General features: G+C 34.0%; 1 protein-coding gene across 1 annotated transcript in view; it reads right to left on the bottom strand.

Annotated features, from left to right (window-relative positions):
* ASCC3 (activating signal cointegrator 1 complex subunit 3) overlaps window positions 1-21,768 on the bottom strand; it is a 263,938-nt gene that overhangs the window by 40,568 nt on the left and 201,602 nt on the right. The window contains 4 exon segments of the mRNA XM_032682586.1: window positions 9,061-9,186; window positions 11,709-11,841; window positions 15,251-15,371; window positions 15,475-15,612. Coding sequence (XP_032538477.1) covers window positions 9,061-9,186; window positions 11,709-11,841; window positions 15,251-15,371; window positions 15,475-15,612 — 518 coding nt within the window.

Here is a 21,768-nt window from a genome sequence, read left to right as displayed (position 1 = left end):
TCTAACAATAACGTCTTGTAAGAAAACTATCAAGGCTTCTACAAAACACACATGCTTGGAATAGCAACTATCCACATTAAACAATTAAATACAACACTGTTATCTTATAAAGACTAAAAAGAAATTCATAATTCTTAAATGGTTTGTGGTAGTAACCAACATAAGACCAGCATGTACATATGGAAAGATGGCAATTTATCTGTCTATTAATGGAAAGGTGGATACAAACAGAACTGAACTGGCTATATTGTGTTAGTGGGAAAATTTTCCTGATTGCATAAGTACACTTTCCTGATAAGCATGAAAGTGGACAAGCAATATTAACACAAGTACCAGCATTTTAACTTCAAGAGAAAGAAAGAAAACCCACCCAGGAGAGCAACTGTTCTTACATCCTGGAACTCTGAAAGTAAAAACTAGGCATATAGTGACATCTCTTGAAAAATTAAACTTACACCAATCAAAATGTTAGTGTTTGTTGTTATATTTCTGTGTCATTTTATTCTCAAAGTTAAAATTGCTAAAAAAAAGAATAAGGTATTTGTCAATGTGGTTACTTGTTACTTCACATATTCACTGTCATGTAAAATGTTTAGGTAAACTATATAGTCACAAGGGTTCTTTGTCTTCTGTGTGAAGAAAAACTGTTCATACTTTTATGCCAGCCTATAAAAAAGACACGGTGACTGAAGTTTGCACTCTTTAACTGTAGAATTAAGGCACATTATTAGATTTTTACTCACACAAAGTCCAGTGAGAACTTTTACTCCAGACAAAAATGCAGTAAGAACTTGTGTCCTTGATTCAACAGAGACACCAATTCAGAAACTAACAATTAAGTTCAATGAGCAATAAAGAAAAACTGAGCATGCTCAGGAAGGTATAAAATTCTGAATTTAAGCAGAGCAATTAAATCATGCAATTTCAAAGCAGAATTCAAACAAACGAAAAAATTGATGATTTACTGAAATATTAAAAACCACAATAAAAAAGTTAGTCCCCGCTCATTTAATTCTGTCAAATACTGTTGCACAAATAGACTACTGAGCAATGATGAAAGATGCTCCTTTTTTCTAATTGGTTGCTTTACTAAGACTTCCTACTGTTATGATGTACTCAGCATCCCCACTTGAAACAATACCACATGCTGTAAAGGAGAGTAGGTTCTTTCAGTGCTATTTGGTGCAGGTGAACAACTGGCTGTAAAACACTGCCGAGATTAATTTTAGCCAATTTTACAAAGTTACAACTGCACCTGAGTTAGTTTTTTAACTCCCCTTATCACCAACTGAAAGAAATATGTGCTTGCAGAATGCTATTAATCTGAAGTATTTTAAGATCTGCTTTAGGATGAGGTGAAATGTAATCACTGATGAAAAAAAAAAGAACTTTAGACAACCAGTGCAGTTGTCGATGCTATATTTGGGTAGATGTATCCCATTCTCTGAGTTAAGCTCGATTTCATTTACTATAATGTTGCTGTTTGCAAATTTCAGAAGATGGAATTGCATTTTTATACACTACAAACATTCTTCCATAACTGCTTTATTTACAGAATCTGATTTGCACTATTATTTTCTTAAACAAGGTTTTTAACATTTATCTTTTTAAATAGCAGTATCATAACTTAAAAAGCCTGAATGCTAAATAGCAGTCTTGTAATTTCCAGATTTTTTTTTCCTCTTGTTATTAATTCCAAATTATGGGATTAATTCTGTGAAGCTTTGAATGTTTACTTATAATTGGGTGAAGTAGGAGTAAAACAGTACTACCATAAGAAAAAGACTACAAAAATCTGTTCTGATAGTAGTCAGCTACATTAGATAACAACAAAGCATAGATATATGGCAGTGGAGTATTCAACTCCGACATTTTATATGGGTTCGTGCTTAAAACACAGCTATTGTCCAAACCCAAAACAAACTGAGAGAAATATTTGTATTGACTAAAACACTTTAGATGGTAGACAGCCATATATTATCAGGCTCATGCAAAGAAACCTTCTTGTAGAAAAAGTACTTTAATAGTATTTTTGATGCAACCTAATTTTCAAGAGTTCCCTTTTAAATTTACTGAAGTAATACAGTGATCATACAAAACGGTAAATATTTCCACCTGCTCCTTTTATCTGCCTGACACCACTGAAAACATTTAGTCTCTGCTTATTAGCAGAAATCACTTTGTAAAATTTTGTTTACCTTTTGAAAATAATTGAGCAAATTAGCTAGATAACTTGTTTAAGGATGTGAAAATATTTTCTATTTCATACACCTAAACCACTAATAATTCATTAGTATTTTTCTCTAAATTGAACAGAACACCACTGAAATGCTTATAATTAAGGCACTTTGTTGTCATGGTATTCAGACTTCCACCATATAATTTCAGCACTTTTATTTGCAGTACCATAACACTGATGATTAATACTGATAAAACAAAGGAAGAAACACGGGCAGTATGCTGAAATTCTTTACTTGGACTTTAATTTAAGACATTAATTCAAACAGATTTTATCTTGTGCTCTGCTTAATCTGTAATATTTAACATTGAAGTTATAATCATAAAAGGCATTTATAATGCCTTTTAAAAATGATGTGAATTTTAAATTTGCAGTTTTCAAGTAATTTTTTTGTCAAAGGAGTAAATATCTAGCTGCCCAGTACAAATAAAACAATGTAAAGAAAAATTTTAAATGGTTTGCAATCTTGAGTGAAGTGGTACCAGTATGTTTTAACTACTATTTGTAATGGGGTAAATATAATTTTGAGCACACCCACAGGATCTTCTTGGTAATTCAGCACATTTTCCCCTAATAAAAATCAAAGCCATTCATCTTCAGACTATGTTAAAATCATTGGTGTAAACAGAGGTATCACGATATTAGACAGTATTTTCAATGTGCAGGCATAAATGCAAGTTGAATTCTGCATGTTGGTATGCTCCAAGTATAAAACCTGCATTGTACCTGAGTTCCTCTATGAGGCCATATTACCTATCTATTTAATTACAGATAAAGAATAAAAACAATGCAGTTTCATGCTCACTGCATTGAATCATCTAGTCATTATTTTCCCTTTGCTATAAACAGACAGCCTACCTTTTTATCAGCACACCATTTCATTTATTTCACAGTGAAGCCCAGTTTCACAATAATTGACTTGTCAGAAGCTCTAATTTATGAGGCTGGGCTCTGTAAGCCTTCTCCTATATTGGACTCAACCTGCACACAAGCAGGGTTGAATATTTACAATGCTGTTAACAGGTGCTGAGTTGTTTAATGATTCTAATAGCCAGAAGCGCACTGAGAAAGCCAGCGGGATCACAATTACAGGCTGTTTGAACACAACAATTACTCGTCCCCTGAGAGGTGTGAAAGTCAAAGGCAGTTTTATCCTAATAGCATCTAGCACATGGGCTAGACAGGCTAACTTCCATTAGTAGTCCATAGGGAAAAAGCAATAACAAACCCCTAGGTATCATAAAAATTTACAAAGTATGTAAAATTTAAACAATCAAAAACTGAAGGAACTTTTTATTCTCTTTTAAAAACATATTTTAAATCCCCAAACCTTGTAGAGCTTAGCAAGAACAACAAACTGTGAAACATGAACTTATTTCTCTAATCCAAGGAAGTGTGGAATTTCATCAGCTGAGAGAGACAGAGAGACGTGCAGGAACATAAAATGTAGATGAAGTTACACAAAACATTTAGGATTTAATGTGAATGGTGGCAATCATTTCCTGTTTAGCTTATGTAAACCTGACCTGAGATCTCTCCGGGAAATTTTTCATCAGCCTTGAAATGGTCCTGCTATAACTGTCAATGCTGTGAAGTCATTTGTTACAGCACCATGTTTTTTATGTTCAGATTATACGGTAGTAATGGTGACACACATAACGAAAATTGGTGACAGAGTCAGGCAAAAATATTAAAAAAAAAACCTAGCCAGTAGGTCTTTTGAAGCAAATGCACGAAAAGACGAATCCACAGCATTTAGTTTATAGCAAGAAAGTGTGCTTTCTGAGATTTTACAGTTCTGAAAGCAGAATTTTGCTATGAACAAGTATGAGGGAGCATAGATAGTAATTTTTTGTAAGTCCCTTTACTGCATTCATCAATTATATTTACTTTCATCAGCCTGTGGCCTTCAGCAGCTGCCATCTTCAAATTGTACCATGGAAATGGTATGGAGTATATGGCACAACTGATGAACCTTCATAGCCAGAGAGCTATGAATCAATGTACCAACTCACTTCTGTTTTTAAGGCATTACTGATTGATTCTGGAATCCATGACTGGTTTGCTAAAATGCATTACAGTGTTCATAAATGCTGCAGACAGTTATGTCTTTCTGTATTTTACTTCTATCATATTTTCCTGCATCCATATATTTGCTTATGCCAGGTATGAGAAATAGATACACTGCTATCTTTAATCAGCTTTTAGTATATTGTACATTGTGGCTATGTAAGAACAAAAAAACAGTCCAACTTCTCTGACATCATCAAGGTATTTTCCTCCACATCAGTGCTTCTAATCATAACATTTACAAGAAAGTTTACCTCCCAAGATGTGTTGATGAGAAATGAGAGGTAATAGACACACGTAAATTTCCTAACATGTTGATCGGACATTTCTTTTTCCTATCATATATTCCAACAGACAATTTGTACAGGTAAATCATACCCAGAAGTAGGAAGACAATTATGTGAATTTGCTTTCGGAATGCAGATATGTGGGGTCTTCAGCTTTGTATTCTCACCTAAGATTGCAGCAGAGTGGGGAATAGAAGGAGGCTCAAATGCTCAGCAGCCTGGGGCTTCCCTGTCTGACAGACTCAGAAAAACTTTATTTGTCTGAATATTTGGTAAAACCATACCACGAACTACATTCCTGTACTTTTCACATCACTGTGACCCTAACAATTCAACAGAATGAAATTCATAACAATGTCTATAGCTGTCATTTATGGAATATATACATAAATGCATATGTATCTGAGCATGCATACAGATCTGAATGTCACTGTAAAAGAAGAGTCCACCCTGCAAAATATCTCTTTACCAATTCAAAATATGAATATTGGTAATTACTTCAGTGTAATATACTTGCATGTTCTAGCTTCTTTTAGTAGCTACTGCCAAACTTTTTCATTTTATCTCAATCTTAGCTAATTTAACTTTCTTCAGTAATTCCCCCTTCTGATACAATTCCAAACTAACCCCAAGATTCCAAATAACTGTGATTTAGGTCACTGAAATACATATGTATTCTATCCTGACTGACTTCTATCCTGTCATGTCAATACCAGAAACTATACTGGAGCAGTATATAATTATAATTTGTATTCAGATGTTTTATCCACATGCTCAGCTAGTCATACTGTGAAACCGAAATTTAAAGTAAAACACAAGTGTATGATGATAAGAGCGGCAGTCTGAGATAATTTATTTATAATTTATTCTGTATTATTCATTCACTCCAGAAAACTTTGTAAGACTGATATAAAGTGAAAAAAACCCCCCAATAATAATTCTCAGAATGAATTAATAGAATTTTTTTTTTCAGGTCTTCACAAGGAATTTACATAGAAAACTGATTTTGTAAGCGTGTACATGTACACAGATGTATTCTCATATATATTTATAAATACAAAAAATACCCACACACATTTTAAGAGTGATGTGATATGTACTCTCAGAATATCTAAAAATTAACTTTCCAAATGAAAGCTGATTCTGCTTAACTTTACATATGTTGTAAATTTCTATTTCTCTTTTGCTGCACACGTATCTGGAAAATATCATAACCTGATTTACAGAAAATGTTTCCCATAGACATTTCTCTTTTGTAGAAAGTTGCAGCTTATAAACTTATATAAAGGTAAAAGAATGAAATAATCAAGGCATTTCAGACAAGGAAGGAAGATAGATGGACCTGTCAAAATAGCCCCTTGCAAAGAACAGGGTACTTCACTGATCTGTCATGTGTGACCTTGCCTAAGTAAAGAACATATCGACCCCAGCTCTATGTGGAAAGGAGAACACGTTGTAGTACTTGACCAAAGCAGCACAGAAACTTTGACTTAACATGGGGAAGAACAGAGAAGAAACTCTGGATATTGAGACTGGATATTGAGACTGATACACTTTGATAAAGAGTTTTATTTGGACCACCCCTCTTGTTTGCACATCATCTCCTGAACAGCACGCGCACAACTAGTTGGTGTGCCTCTAAACAAAACTAGCACTCAGCTACTCTACTCCCCCAAATCAATTGCTCAATTGCTCCTCTCAACTAGACTATTAAAACCCATTCCACAGATTTTGAAAGACAGAGGTTCATCAAACAAGAAAATTAAAATGGTTTGATGAAAAGAAGTATTTTAACATGCAAAGATTTTCCATATAATTAAAAAAAAAAATCACAAGTTTAACAAATTATCTCAAGTTTGCCAGAAAAACTTTCATAATGACTTGATGTTTCGAAGAAACCTGGACACTTAGAGCAAAAAGATACTTTGATCTCTATCTCACAACAAACGTGGATTACCATTACTTAAACAGTACAAATTGTAGGCATTCTGTAAGGCATTTTATGGTACTGGATGGGAATAGGATGATCCTACATTTGTTTATGAAGCTTTAACATACAAGTAGCTAAAACTGGCAATAAATGAGAATATAAATCTTCTGCATATTATCTAATCCCCATTATTTTGGGGATTTACAGCATCACACACAATGACTTTTATGCCAATGAATCCCAAGGCAATTTAATAATCATGCATACAGGAATTACTTATTCACCACTAAGGTACAATCACCTGCTGTCTGGAAAATAGTTCTTGTTTCACAGTGGAAAGTCAACAAAATTGCTTTGGGGCAGGACATGATAAAGAACACTTCTATCAAGTGACACTGAGTGGGTACTGGGTAAACCAAAAATCAGCAATTGTGCCCCCACTCTTTTGAAAAAAAATAAACCCCAAAATCTTTGGATTATTACAGGCTGCAAATAGTTCTTGTTTCGTAATATCAATCAATTCATATGCTCATTTATGGCACAGTAAACTCCATTCATATTGCAATTTATTCAAAGTTATCTCAACTATCACTGACTTCTGTTCATAAAACTTCAGTTTTCCTTGGATGTATCTCATTCAAACACTGACTACTGGAACTGCTTGCTTGGCTTGTAGGAGGTCTGGAAATAGTAGGTCCAGGAAAACTACTAACTGGATAGTTTAGTAACTTTGGATGAAACTTCATATTATTATCTTATCAAAGAATGAAATGTATGCACATTCATTACATTTGTGCTTTGTATCTAGAAGTGACCTCTTTGAGAGAATTAATAATATCCTTCATTTTTCTCCCTTCATGACTAAATATAAAAGGAATGCTGAGTACCCATGTGGATGACACAGGGGGTAAAGCAGCTCAATTTGTGAACTGTTCCAACCTGCATGTGTGGCGTTCCAATGGAAGACTCCAACTTCATTAGAAACTTAACAGACATTCCTATCCTAGCATTATGGTCATGACTACTCAAGATCTGTTCATCTTGCTTTTCACTACGAAGGCTCTATATCTCATTATTAAATGGTTTTTTTCTTCCCCTCTCCTCCCAACTTTCTTCCCACAATCCTTTCAGAATAACAGAACTTTTGCTTTAAATTTGAAATTGATAACTCCAGATTTAGCTTTCCATGACAGTAAAGAAACTGCAGAGAAAAAAGGACCGTCAGTCAACATGCCAAGCTCCAGTGGAAACCTTCTTTTATATTGGGAAGAGCTTGCCTATTCAATTAAAACAATGATATTTCTATATTCTACACTTACCTTTGGGCTATATGTTGTGTCTTTAATAATCCACCTACCACAGATACCACATGATCAAAGCTTGCCAAAATGAAATCAACTAAAGAACTTTACCACAGTAATTCAAGAGCAAAACATTTTAAAGTAACAATACTTATTCTTTATACTAAAAAAGTACAACATCTAACCTACACAAAATCAGAATCTAGCTGTTTGTCACTCTCAGAAGGGAAATACCTTCCATATAAATGTATGTATTTTGTTAGCTATGAAGTGAGAAGGCTGAATATGTTTTCCTTAGTTTACAGTTCTAACACTCTGCATTTTTTATTTCTCAAGAAGATTAGATGGAAATTCTGTTTGTTTTGTGGGAGATCCTCAGCATAGGACTAGATTCAGAATTCAAAACTAATAAAGACTAAAAAGGATTAAAGAAAATTATTTTATAACCTGTAGGCTCCCAGCAGCAGTTGCCCATAAAGAACTCAGCTGAAAATCTGGCCAAATGTTATGGACGTTAACATGATTTCAGAAATACAACATTCTGGAGTACATTAAAAAATACGCAGTGATCTAAATGATTAATTCCTTATTTGCCACATTATTTTGGCAGGTGAGTGATTGATCACACGGCAGGTAACATACCATTTACCCAAAACAGCAGTGTGGCAAAGGCAGGCTACATAGCTGGAACAGCTCAGAATGATCTGCATACCAGCTGGAGCTAGGCAGGATGATAGCAATCATCAAAAATATTGCACACATGGTTTCACCAGGATACCCTAATGAAAGCAAACCTTATCACAGAGAAACAGCTGATAGCTATTCTCTCATTTATTACGAAAGTCCAGGTCTTAATAAATTTTCTAAAGAAAACTGGGCAGAACATATCAATGTGGTAGCTAAAAAAAAAAAGAATTGCATTATAAATACAATATCTGAAAGAATGTGATAATCTGGAATTTTATTTTAGAGATGCTGATGTAGTCCTCTCAATAAGGCTATTTTATAGTTGTCACCAAGCTGTAAAGTTATCTGCCAAAAAATGCATTTATATTTAGAGAAAAAATTATAAAAAAATGTGCACACAAAGATTTATTCCATGTGTGGGCCAGTAATGCTCCTACACTGGAGACTGCTAAGTATTCTAGGCTCCAACAGCAGACGGATCACCTTTGTGTCAACTCTAACCTCAAGTTACCTTGAGAATAAATTGCATTTGTATTGTATACTCACCTTGGGTTCATTATAAGTCGACGGAAGAAGTAAGTCCAGGTGATATAATCCATTGCATCCTGCTTAGATGTAATAGTTCCAGCAGCAATTTCAGCATTCAGGTGGTCAGCCAGCACTTCTAACAAGCTGAAGAACAGGAAACAAGAGGACTTAGCTGACTTTACAATCACAAAGACAGGTAATATATTTTGTAGAGTTGTCCATTAAAAGGTTTATTACTTTTAATCTGAAAATACTATATATTTATCTTCTGGTAAAAGAGAAGAGGGGGGAATGTAATTGCAAGGCCAGTCATCTCCTTTACATGACAGTGGAATGAAGCTCAAATTATTTTTTGATTGGACCAAGAATGCACAAGTTTAAGTCATTCATGGAATGTATTCAGACGGAGCTACTCAGTGGTAACTTGTGAATATTGTATGTTGACCATATGATCATGCTGGTTTAATCCAGTAGAGAATCATCTGGAAAGACAAACAGGAAATGAAACAGTGGCAATAGCTTAGCTAATACTCGACAAATACTTGAGGGTTATTAAAATTACATCAAAACTGCTTTCCCCAGATTTTGCCTCATCTTCATCCAATGTTAAAAAAAAAAAGAAAAAAAGAAGAGCAGCTACTTTTACCGAGAAAGATCTAAACTCAAAAACACAGAAGAACAAAAGCAGTTAAAGTCATTCTTAAAAAATAAAATACTGTGTCATTAAATGGAACAAAGACCTCCATTAGGGTATCTAATGAGATCATGCCTGGCTAGAGTTCAATCAGAGAATTGCAAATATCCTTAAGGTTCAATCTAATTTTTCTCATATTATAATCCTTTTTCTTTTCCCAATGTTCTTTCCCTCTTGCTAAAAGTAAAGAATAATTTGGCTTGAGTAGCTGTTTTACTGCTCTATACTGCTGACTGAATGCTTCTAAAGGTCAGAACTGCAGGTGTTCTACACAGATTGTCCAACAGAAACTGGACAGATGATCCAATTCCACAATAATGAGTGCTTTTTCTTTTGTTTCTAATGTGTGGTGTTTCAGGCCTATGATCAGGGAGAGCACAAGGCCTGTTATATGAGTTGAGTACTCAAGTCTTACAACTAATACATAGACAATGGCTTTTATGAAAAACTTTAATTAAAAAAATATGAAGTTTAATTTTACGAATTGGAAATACTATACAAAGCTGATAAATCTGCTCTTTGGCAGAACAGATAGGAAAGCATTCCAAACTAAAACCCCTCCAAAACACTCAGATAGTTTCTCTTTGAAGACATGAAGCCTCTTCAAATACTTGATCATAAAAGTGACCGAGACAAATCTAAGTTAATTGGTTCACAACCTACACAGAACTTAGGGACATTGTTATTAATATGTGAATCTTCATCTGAAAGGTTATCAAATATTCTTTCTTTATAGCAAAAGATGGAATATATCAAGTTCCAAACTAAATATATACACACAAAATGAGCTACCAGAAACACAGAATATTTATAGTCTTCCAAACAGGAAAAAGGTGTGATTACTACTGGTATATTGAAGATATGATTTCTTTACTTAGAAACATCACTTACCAATGAACAGAGATATTTCTTAGTGTATGCTAGTGCCATGCAGTCTGGATATATCATCAATATTTTAATCACACCACTCTTTTGACTTATTTGCTATCATTTTGAAGAAGTGCAACTCCTAGCCTTTTGTGCTAAATGAAATTTCTATGTTAAAAAAGTGTGGTTTCCTAAGAAAACGAAATGTATGTCTGCACATTTTCTGTTTGAAAAAATTATGCGTCTGTCTGTGCACCACAGAAGTTAATTTTCAAATACACCAGTCCATTTCAACTACATTTCATAGGTGGATTGCACTCTCAAGCTCCTACAAATTTCCTGAGCAGAATAAAGCTCCCATTATTGCTTATGTTGAGGGATGAAGTTTCCTTAGGAGAATAATACTTCTTCATCATTGAGAAAAGCTTTCAGTAATGTCCATGCTTTATCAGATGTCTGAGAATTCCTCCATGAAACATGCATCTACAGGAGTTGGGCTTCTAGTTGAACAACTAAGAATATTAAAAATATGAAAACCAAGGCACAAATTACATTACGCCAGACAGCAAACTAAGTTCAGAGAGGCTGTACAAAGGTAGTGTTTCTACATTTCTGACAAAAATGTTGCAATTTTGAAAGGAAAGATATCTTGAAGGTGTATTAGTAAGAGTTTACACCATGTAGATTTCTCGTTGAACTTGTGAAATTTTGAAGAATGTAGTATCTATAATGATACAAGTACTCTAGGTAAAAAGTGTTAGAAACTCACCTACTTTTTGCTATTAAGAATTTGTCACAGAATTTCAAAGAGGGCTCTGATAATCATGTATAGTTGTCCTAAACCCTGCCCTTGAAAATAGTTTGTGTTCTCATTTACATGTCTGAGACAACACCTGGAACCAGAGAGGTATCTGTAGTATTATTTGGGAATGGACTGAAGAGCTCAACAACGCTTGAAAACTCAGGGAAGAAAGATGGGTAAAGATGGGTAATATTTTTTTGAAAATTATCTTCCTCTTGACTCCAATATGTAGGAGTTTTCCAGCACAGGAATTTTGTTTTCATTTCCTCTGTCCCTCATTTGTAGTATTTGCTTTATCTTTACCTTGATTCTACTGGGAAAGGTTCATAAAGGAATTTTTTGTAGAAGTCTTTCTTAATATCATGAACTAGAATTACAGCTTTTCCTTGGTCATCAAACTGTGGTCTGCCAGCACGTCCCATCATCTGAAGTACATCTGCCAAAGAGACAACAATGTATAAACCAAATGTATTTGCTTGGATGCATAAATAAACGTATTTATGTCTGTATAATATACAACACAGGATTTTTGTTTTTTTTCTATCTCAGATAACTTTATGATGAACTTCTTTCTGGCAGAGACTTATCTTCCTGCATACTTAAAGACCACCACTGCAACAGAATCTGAGCTTATGTCTAATACAAATTTCATCTACTCTCCTTCCATCTGTCCCTCATTTGGTCATATGCAATTAAAGATGATGAGTAAGAGAACTCATGAAGGTAACAATGACAACTGTGTATTATTTTCCAATTTTCAAATATTTGACTTCACATTTATACAAGTTTCTCATATGAGCTTTTCTGCTAGATACGATTTCCTAGGTTTTGAGTATTTGAGAGATAAAATGCTAAAGGCAATATCTAATTCCTGAACGCGATGTTATTTACCACTCAAATTTCATGATAAGTTAAATTAGTTAATAGCACAGGATTAGAGATGGTTTCATATCCTATGTTGTCCCTATATCAGATCACAATATACAAATTTACAAGCTGGTACAGCTAAAGCTTACCTCTACTACTCTGCCTACACACCATTACTTGCACATACTAGTTAATGACTTTTATGAACATTGAAAATACTAGTTTATGCAAAACATGCTCAACTTGCTAGCTGCCCACTAAGATAAGTATGCTTATCATTTGTTTGTGTCTTATCTGAGAAGTGCATCTGCACACGCTGTTTTGTGTCCTGTTCAACAGAGCTCTGATTCCTTTCTGGTACCTCCAACTGCTGTTTAACTTAGAAGAAACAATGGAAAGCAATTCCTAAGTAAGTTTTACATCTTTATTTTAAAACTTTTTTATGTTTTGTTTATTCTCTATGAGTTCTATCATACCTGCCCAACATGTGGCTTGCGGTACTGGGCATTTGGAAAAGAGATTTCTTTGAGTTCAGAATCAATAAGCTTTTGGCCCAAAGCTCAGCTGGGTAAAGAAAATCCAGAGATAACGGGATACATCAGTGGACCATTATAGGAGAAACAGACACTCAATGGTGAGTTTTTAGTAACATGTTTTCACTTGTGTACTGACAAGCTATATAGACAGCAATGTTTTTTATCAGTATATTCCTTTTGTTAGTTTAGGAGTGACATTAAAATGTAAAAATGAAACTATTTAAATCTGCTGTTTCTGAACAGGTGTATGCACAGAAGGGTGATAAAACGACTTTAATGTGGTAAATTAAATTGTGCATAATACCATATAGGAAATGGATTTACTAAAAAGCATCAGGAAATTGTTTTTGCCAATATCCACTATATAATTATACAAACCCAATATTTTCTTTACTGACTATATGTTCCTTGGCCGCTTTTAATCACTGGACTAAACTCCTGAAATGTTAAATATGATCCAACTGGCTGACTAAATAAATGTCTGGTAACTGAGAAAAGGCCCTCCCCAAAACCTCTGACTTCACTCAAAGAAGCATTCTTGCTTATTTTGAAATTACTGAACACTCCACAGTGATTCATTCTGCCCTCAGCTGCTTCCTTGGAGCCAAATGCATTCCTGATACAGAAAGGTAACTTTGGTAGGGAAAACCAAGTAATACCACGATGGAGCAGCGAAGGCATAACTTGAGGGTAGCATTAAAGACAGTATTGGGAAATTTTTGGAAGTATTTCAGAAAGAAATTAATTACATTTCATTTTATTGCTGCTGCAAAACTGCGCTACCTATCCACAAAAATTCCAGATGCACAAATATTCTCTAGAAAGTTAAAAATAAAACTGCTTTAGGCAAACGACACCACATGTTTCTTCATAAAGTAAGGAATCTGCATTTTCTGTTGCAGTGCAGACAACAAAATCTGAATGCTTCCATCACAGATGGTGGTATTCCATCCACTCCCTCCCCCATTCCAAGTCTTATTGAAAAAGCAGGAATTGAACTCCCAGTGCTGAAGTTGCCTGAATTAAAAAAGGCAATAAAGAGTAAAAGTATCAGCATTCTCTAAAGCCTTTGTGAGTACCTGTACAACAGGTTTCTAAAACAGCATAGAAAGTCTCCAATGCTTATTGAGTTTCTGATTTCTTTAAAGTACATTATTTTCTCTATTACTGATTTCTGACAGTCCCACAGATTCAACATAAAATTTAAAGTTTCAGTTGATTTCTTTCTTTGGCCCTTTTCCTCGTTCAGCAATAAAGTCAGTCATCACTGGTCTTCCAGTCGGCACAAGCAAGATACTACTTTGCTGCCGAGACTATTTCTACTAAGTTTACATCAGCCAAAGCCTGTCACAGAATACAAGTGTGCATGGATAAACTCCCAGGTCATACCAGAATCTCTGAACAGGACACTTGGTCTGGAAATTGATCCCAAGTTTCCTGCAGAGCACTAACCACTAAATTAAGCTCTATGATGGGTTACTTGAAGAAGTAACCCCTGTAGTATTTTCAGTTTGAGCTTTTTTTCATTACTAAACTCCTCTTACTGAAAAAGAGTGCACAGGTGAAAAGATATTGCATGGCTAAAAAGATGCAAGCTCTCTATTTACTTTACAAATAATATTTGGATTGTCCTTAGGTGTATACATCACTAGAGTAGCATAGGATTATTTAATAATAAACTTTCTCTTGTGAAAAGAGAAAGGGAAAACAGAACAGAAAACCTGGAATAAATTTAGCTTGTCCTCATTCTTCAAGCTTAGCACCATCCAGACAAATATTCTCCCTGTCTGAACTTTGAAAGAAGTTCTTCCATGGATAACTTTCTAAGGCTAGTTGAAAACACTGCAGAACATGAATTTACCAGAGCCAGAAAGCAATAAAAGTCTGTGTCAAGATCGAAATTCAAATATTTAGTTTAGCTGCTTATTTCTGAAGTATTCCTTACATCAGTGAACATACTAGACTAGTTAAGGTTTTTTATTTACTGTCAAGTGACTATGTAAACACTTTATTTTCTCATACATGTGTGATTCAACTGTTGTGTTTTAAACCATGGCTAAGTTTACGGTTGGAAATTTATTTCTATTTAGAAAAGGTTTAAAAAATGAAAAAAAAATTGCAGGCATGAAAACTTCCTTTTATACAACTAACTACTAACTAACTAAATTGTCTCTTTAATTGTTTAATGTCTATTTTGGATGATACACATTAAAGGAATTTAGCATTAAAAAAGATTTGCAAAACAGAAACATTTTCATTATTACCTAAAATATTAAGAGTTCTCTTACAATTTGCATTAAACAAAGAAATCTTTTCCTCATCTCTCCTAGTTTGTACCCAGATTAGGTATTTTCAGTGATCAGTTACTAAACAATTCAGATCATTTGCACATGATTAAAATACATTTCAACATAGGAACATTTCCATAATTTATGTCAGTACCTGTAATGGGATAATCCACGTAACGCCTTGTTTTTCCATCATAGTATTCTGTTCCTTTAACAATTACTAAATGAGCTGGAAAATTTACACCCCAAGCTAATGTGCTTGTGGCAATAAGAACCTAAGACAGAAAGAAAGATTAATGAAGTCTATGTAACAAAAAGCCAACTTTTAAAATTCCATGTAAAACTCATTATGGTAGGATTCAAAAAGAACATATGTACCTGGATTTTGCAGTTCACAAACAGTTCTTCCACAGTTTTTCTGTCCCTTTCATGCAGACCCGCGTGGTGCATGCCTATTCCAAAAGCAAGTGTCAGTTTCAGATTTGAATCTCTAACTGTCACTATAACGTCATTCATCTGTAACAGAAAGAATAATTTCATGTTTTAAAACAGATTACCCAGAAATTTTAAACTTTTAGGATTGTAGTTATTTTTTTTCCTTTTTTTTTTTTTTTTCAGCAAGGATAATTTGCTCAGTGCTGTTTATACAAACAGGAAAACAGAGCCTTCCTCAGTCTCTGAAAAGTCTGGTTTTAGTCTAAAAAAATAAAATACTTATATTAATGATAAGGGGGGAATAGGAAATGCACATGACTTTATTGACATGCTAAGTAACACAGACAAGGAAATGAAAATGCTGAAAATATCTTGACAGGTCTGGCAAATGCTGTGCATGCTGTTCTGTGTTTGTTTAATGCAATCCCTAGTATCAAAGGGGTTAGAACTGGTATAAAAACATAGCAAATCCCTGCAACCAGTAACATAATAAATTTGGCTCTCTTTAATGCCTTTGAAAAGACAGACATAGTTCTTCAGTTTGATAATTTTGCAGTTATTATTCACAAGAAAGTTTTTTTTTTCACATGCTGAAATGTAAATTAATTTTGATTTTTTTTGAGTATGAGTTTGTAATTTATAGACTCAAACCCTGTAGTGAAACCCAGCATTTACTGCATTCGTTTAAAACTTTTAGAAGTCCAGACAAAAGCTATTTTTATTACTATTTCTAATTTTTCAAATCTCACGTCGATGACCACTGGGAATCATTTTAAGTACTATCGTTTTAACTATCTTTTTTTTGCCTACATTTTTAAGTAGTAAATTTGATAATAAACATATTTATTTCTGTAGATGACCTCTATGAAAAGCCTCTCAGTAATAATGAACAAAACTGTTTTGTTTAGTCATTTTATCCCTCAATATTCCTTTGATTGTTTTATTTCTAAGGCTGTTTATTATTTTATGTGATTTTAATTTAATTATAGCCAGGAACTTTAAAATTTATGCTCTTATTAGTGGTTTCCTGGTGCCACCAGCAGTGGCATGATGATATTGCATACTTATGGGCAGCATCATTCATGGTTAACATAGGAGGTACAGTCAAGGTTAGAGAAAAAATAGTAGTGCAGAACAAATTAGTCAAGGTAACTGAAAAATTTGGACACAGTGTTCAGTCTCATCTCGGACTGAGTATCCCAAAGTACCAAAATATGATACTTGCTTGACTGCAGTGATATCTTCTTCTCTACTTTGGACTCTGAGGTGTAGCACTTCTGATGTTTTAAACTGTACCCTCTCTAAATATTTCCTGGGTTTTATCATTCTCAGACCCTAATGTGAATAAAATTATTCATATATCTAAACTCACGTAAGACGTTACTACTATTATACAAAGAATCCTTAAGAGGTATAAAAAAGATGGAGAATATAACAGTCCATATTGAGGATTTTAAAACAAAAAAACTAACAAACAATATGGATTTTGTAAATTAATCAATTTTGTTAGGAACAGCAAATTACAAAGCATTTAAAAAGTCTATTTGTTGAAGTAGTATTGACTAACAGAACCACAAAGAAGTGGAAGTAACAGAGAACCCAACTGAAAAAAAAACCACGTTCAAGTTTTGACAGATCAATCAATTTGACCTGTCAATGGAAGCTCTTAAACTTTGAAGAGAGTAAAGAGCTGAATGAAAGGAGGATATGTTAAAGGATAAAGTTTATCTATCAAGATACAATCAGGAAACCTTTGATTCTCTAGTCAACATGTAGACATGTGACTGCAATGTGGACAACATGAATTATGACCCATCCTACAGAGTTTTGCTTCTAAGACTAAAAAACAGCTAATGAGAACACATATACTGTTTTCTCTACAATTATGACCATCAACATACAATACTGAAAATATTATCAAACTCATTAATGTTTTCTGTGCTATGGATTTATGGAGTGGTACTAGTACTGCATAGGCTCCCCACGCCTAAATAGATACTTTGAGAAATAATAGCTATATGTATATATTTGGCAGGATATTAAGATGAAAAAATAGAAAACAAAACTGGTAAATATCTGAAAAATAAACAAAACAGAACAAGAAGAATGCATTTACATTTTACTCAATTTCTGCATTCAAAAATTGGTAAAAGATTGCTGAATTAATTTTTCTTCTCCCCGTCAAGAATCAGCACCTCATGATAGTTATGTCTTTAATGTAATGGAAGAAGCCAATTCCAATGACATTTATTCCATTATTCACATCAGCAGAAGGTGATATTGGGAAAATAATGAATCTAAACTCCCTTTTCCTCTAGAGCAGTACGGGGATCAAATTAGCTGATTTGGATTAGTCTATAGTGATTAGACTGCTCCTTCAGCACATGTGGTTTTACAGTGTGAGTAATTTTCAGTACAGAACCTGAGATAAGCCTTTTTGCCATATAGTCGCCAGCATAAAACATCCTAAATTCGCACTGCTGGGAATTTATTCAAAGATGTTCTTCTTGCTCTTACAATCAGTGGCGGTTATTTTTTTCCCCTCTGACTTGTATTACAGCGGTGGCCTGTGGTGCTGTTAGTCATACCTGCAAAGCAGCGTAATTTACCACAGGAAAACTAAAGAACCCTTAGCAGGAGAGCTGGCGCATGTACTACTATCCTGTCATTTTAGCAGCAGGGAATCCTAGTCATTTTTAGCTGACCCCTTACTTTCATATAAATCATTGTAATAAACATAACTCTTTTACCCATAGGCGCAATCCAAGGCTTAAAATTCTCAGGACAATTTATTTAAAAATATAACTATCTTAGGTCAATGTAGTGTAAGAACATTATAACTTTCTATTAGGAAATAATGGCACAATTAATAGGTTCATTAACCAGAAACAGACAAAGCACTGTGACTTTAAAACACATCTAATATTTCTGCATTCTTATAACTAAATTATTATTTATTTTTCTGAAAACAACTGTAATGTTGTTTTACTCATAGAAGGGTAAAGAAAATATATTTTAATAACAGAAAATAAGTATATTAAAATAACATAAGGAAATATGCACAGTACTGACATACCCCCCTCCCCTCCCCTGTACAACACCAATGCAGGGAACTTAATGCAAGGAGGGATTTTTCCCTGGACTCCAAGACAGGTAGGATCGGGCCCACGCTGAAAGGTTTTGCTATCCTTCACAGATTTTTTTGATAAAAAACCAAAAATATTTCCTGTGCTTTCCTAATATTAGGTTGATAAGGAATCTGCCTTTTAATAAAAAAACCATTTGAAAACCAATTCGGGACTCTAGTAGCATTGCAAAGTATCTATTCTAAAAACTAAACTATATTTCCATATTTTCTATTCTAATTTCTGAACAAGCTAGATTTTTCTCAAACTACTAAGTAGTCATTTTCTTTGTTCCTGCACATATGTAAACTGTTGAACCATTTACTTTAAGCTAATAGAACTTTTTTTTATATATTTTAAATTTATTATACTTAAAAAGCTTTTGTAGAAAGATAGGATTCCATTTAAGCAGATACATTACCCTGTGCCTGAAATACATTCCAGTCAGAGTATAATTCAGCAAGTTGATGACAATGCTGGCTCCAAAAGAAAGGAGGAGACCAGATTGGACAAGAATGAGCTAACAGATTGTGCAGCCCAATTCTGTCCCTTTGAGTGTGATATATTGTTTCAAGATGCTAAAAACCCATACTTTCTCAAAGCATATCTGTTGTGCTGGTTTTCCCATTTTCACAGAATTCTCATTATTAGTACTCTCTACTCTTTTCAAAGCACGTCAGACTCAGACCATATGCCACTGAATAATGCTTATCAATTGTCTAAAATGCCCAATAGAAGAAAGATGTGCCAAACAAAGGAATCGTGAAAGTTATGAAGTCTTTTACAAAAATAATTACATATTTCACATCTGCTACAGATGTTAAGTGAAATAAAAACATCTCCTTGTTATAACTAAATGTTAATTTTTATGACACACTTTTGTGTCATAAAACCAACATCTTGTAGAAGGAAGTTGAACTTCTATAACGAGTGAAACATTTAGAAATCATTCTTGGGTACCCTCCTGATCTTTAAATGCAGAAAAAAATAACATCTTAGAAAATTATTTTTGATGAAGAGTTGGCTTATACTTCAGAACTCTCCCACACAGAATAAGATGCCTAAACCAACTCAAATAAGATTACTGAAGAAACATTTTCAAACAAGGTTTAAAGAGTTGAGATATATTATTAAAACATATATTAATACTACATAATAATACATTAAAACATAATAATATATTAAAACAATTAACACTGAAAGTCTCATCTAAATGACAGCAATGACACAAATGACACAGACCAGATTCTTCTATTCCTGTTTTACAGCACAACATTACCTCAGAACATTAACATAGAGATAACAGGCTTTTTGATTTAAAGGTCAGAGAACGAGAAGTCATCTTTTTTCTTTCCAACAATTCCTGGGATTTTTTTGTTGGTTTTGGCTTGGTTTGTTTGTTTTGATTAGCAATGCAAACCAGAACTATTGGTAAAATTTAATTCACTTTCATGCATATGTCTATGCATATATCCACATAGTGTACAAACACATATACAAATCCATAAGTAGTGCACACATGTTTACACACTCACGTGACTAAAATGGCAAAATCAGTATGGGTCTGATTCATTCTTTTGGAGTCAATGAATGTCCTTCATTCAAGGGCTCTTGAATTCAGTGGAAGCTAACTATTGCCTGATATGGATGCTATTGAATATTATTGTAGGTATGTTTGCGCTAAAGGATATTGGTTATTTCTAGAGGTTTCATAAAGAACAGTCTTAACAGAATGCAGATGGCAAAATGATGCACAAAGCAGAATGCAAAAATCATTGTGGTTAAAGTTAAAACTATATACATTGATACAGTTTTTCTCCCTCCTTGTACTGCAAATACTATAAATAAATAAATAAATAAATAACCCCCCAAGTATCTGGATAGGCAATAAATTTTTAAAAGAACCCCACCAAATAAGTAAGAAAACACGCTGCTTGTCTGCTGGTGAGAACTGCATTCTAACTTCAAACAATAAACCATAAATACTACTTTGTACTTTTGTTTTGGGTTAAAACAAAAAGCTGTAAAAACATTAGAGAAAAATAAATAAACTGAAAACTTGATTCTAATAAATTACGTTGTAAAAAGATTGCAACATTTTCCACCACCACAGATGTAGATGCGATTTTTGACAGAGAAGGACTTGTTCCTCTTTAGTCAGCCCCCAATGTAGAACAGTATAACTCATCTTACTCAAGCTTACCATTACAAACTGGTGGCACTGTCTGTTTCCAAAAGCATAATCTGAGCTATCGTCCCTTTTAACAAGATAAGTTAGGGGTCACAAGCTTGAACATGACAGTTCTGGCTGACAACTGCAAATTAGAATTTTAGGAAGGATATGTGTATTTAAAAATCATCTAATGATTATACAAAAAAGCAAGGTAAGCATAAGGTTTTCTTTTTCCATGGGCATCTTGGCATCAATGAACAAGAAAAAGAAATGAAGAACTACTCTGTTTACAGGTGAAGTCTTCTCTTTGAGATGAACTGCCCATTCACATTTCTGTCATAATGCATCTGTGCCTCATAAGTATAAACCAAAACAATCTTTAGGGAGTGATGTCTAATGAAGAGTCCTTGCTACTACTGTGGATGGCAAGGAGGGCAGCTTCTGTTGCTGCTTCTTCACTCTTTGGTGAAAAATAAACTCTGCTGCATATCGTAAGAGGGATAGAGAGCTCATTTTGGAACGTGTATCGACAATGAACCTTACAGAAAAATTAAAAAACATTTCTAAGGCTTTAAGATAGGTAACTATTCTTTCTTCTTCAAGAGACTGCCCACTTACACTCTGGTCAAACTGTGGCAGTCTCCCTTAAATCCTGAAGAGTGTCTGCATGTGCAGTTGGAAAATGAGGAAAGAGCTTTGAAGTATCATCTACAAATCCTGGCAAGTAGGGTATTGCAACATCACTGGAAGCTTCCTTGGTCCGACTAAGGTATATATAGTACCTGAGGTACTTGAGAGGACATTTATTCACAAAAAACATGCACATCACCTGAAACTTAGTTGCATAGAATATATTAAACAAATCTAACTATTGTAGTGCAGCAACAGGTCCAGTGGAACTGGAAAACTGATCAGTACTGGAAACAGCAATTTTCATCA

This window comes from Chiroxiphia lanceolata, chromosome 3 (assembly GCF_009829145.1).
Source record: "Chiroxiphia lanceolata isolate bChiLan1 chromosome 3, bChiLan1.pri, whole genome shotgun sequence".
Classification (NCBI taxonomy): domain Eukaryota; kingdom Metazoa; phylum Chordata; class Aves; order Passeriformes; family Pipridae; genus Chiroxiphia; species Chiroxiphia lanceolata.
Note: the sequence above shows the minus strand (reverse complement) of the source record. Positions and strands in the feature narration are given on the sequence as shown.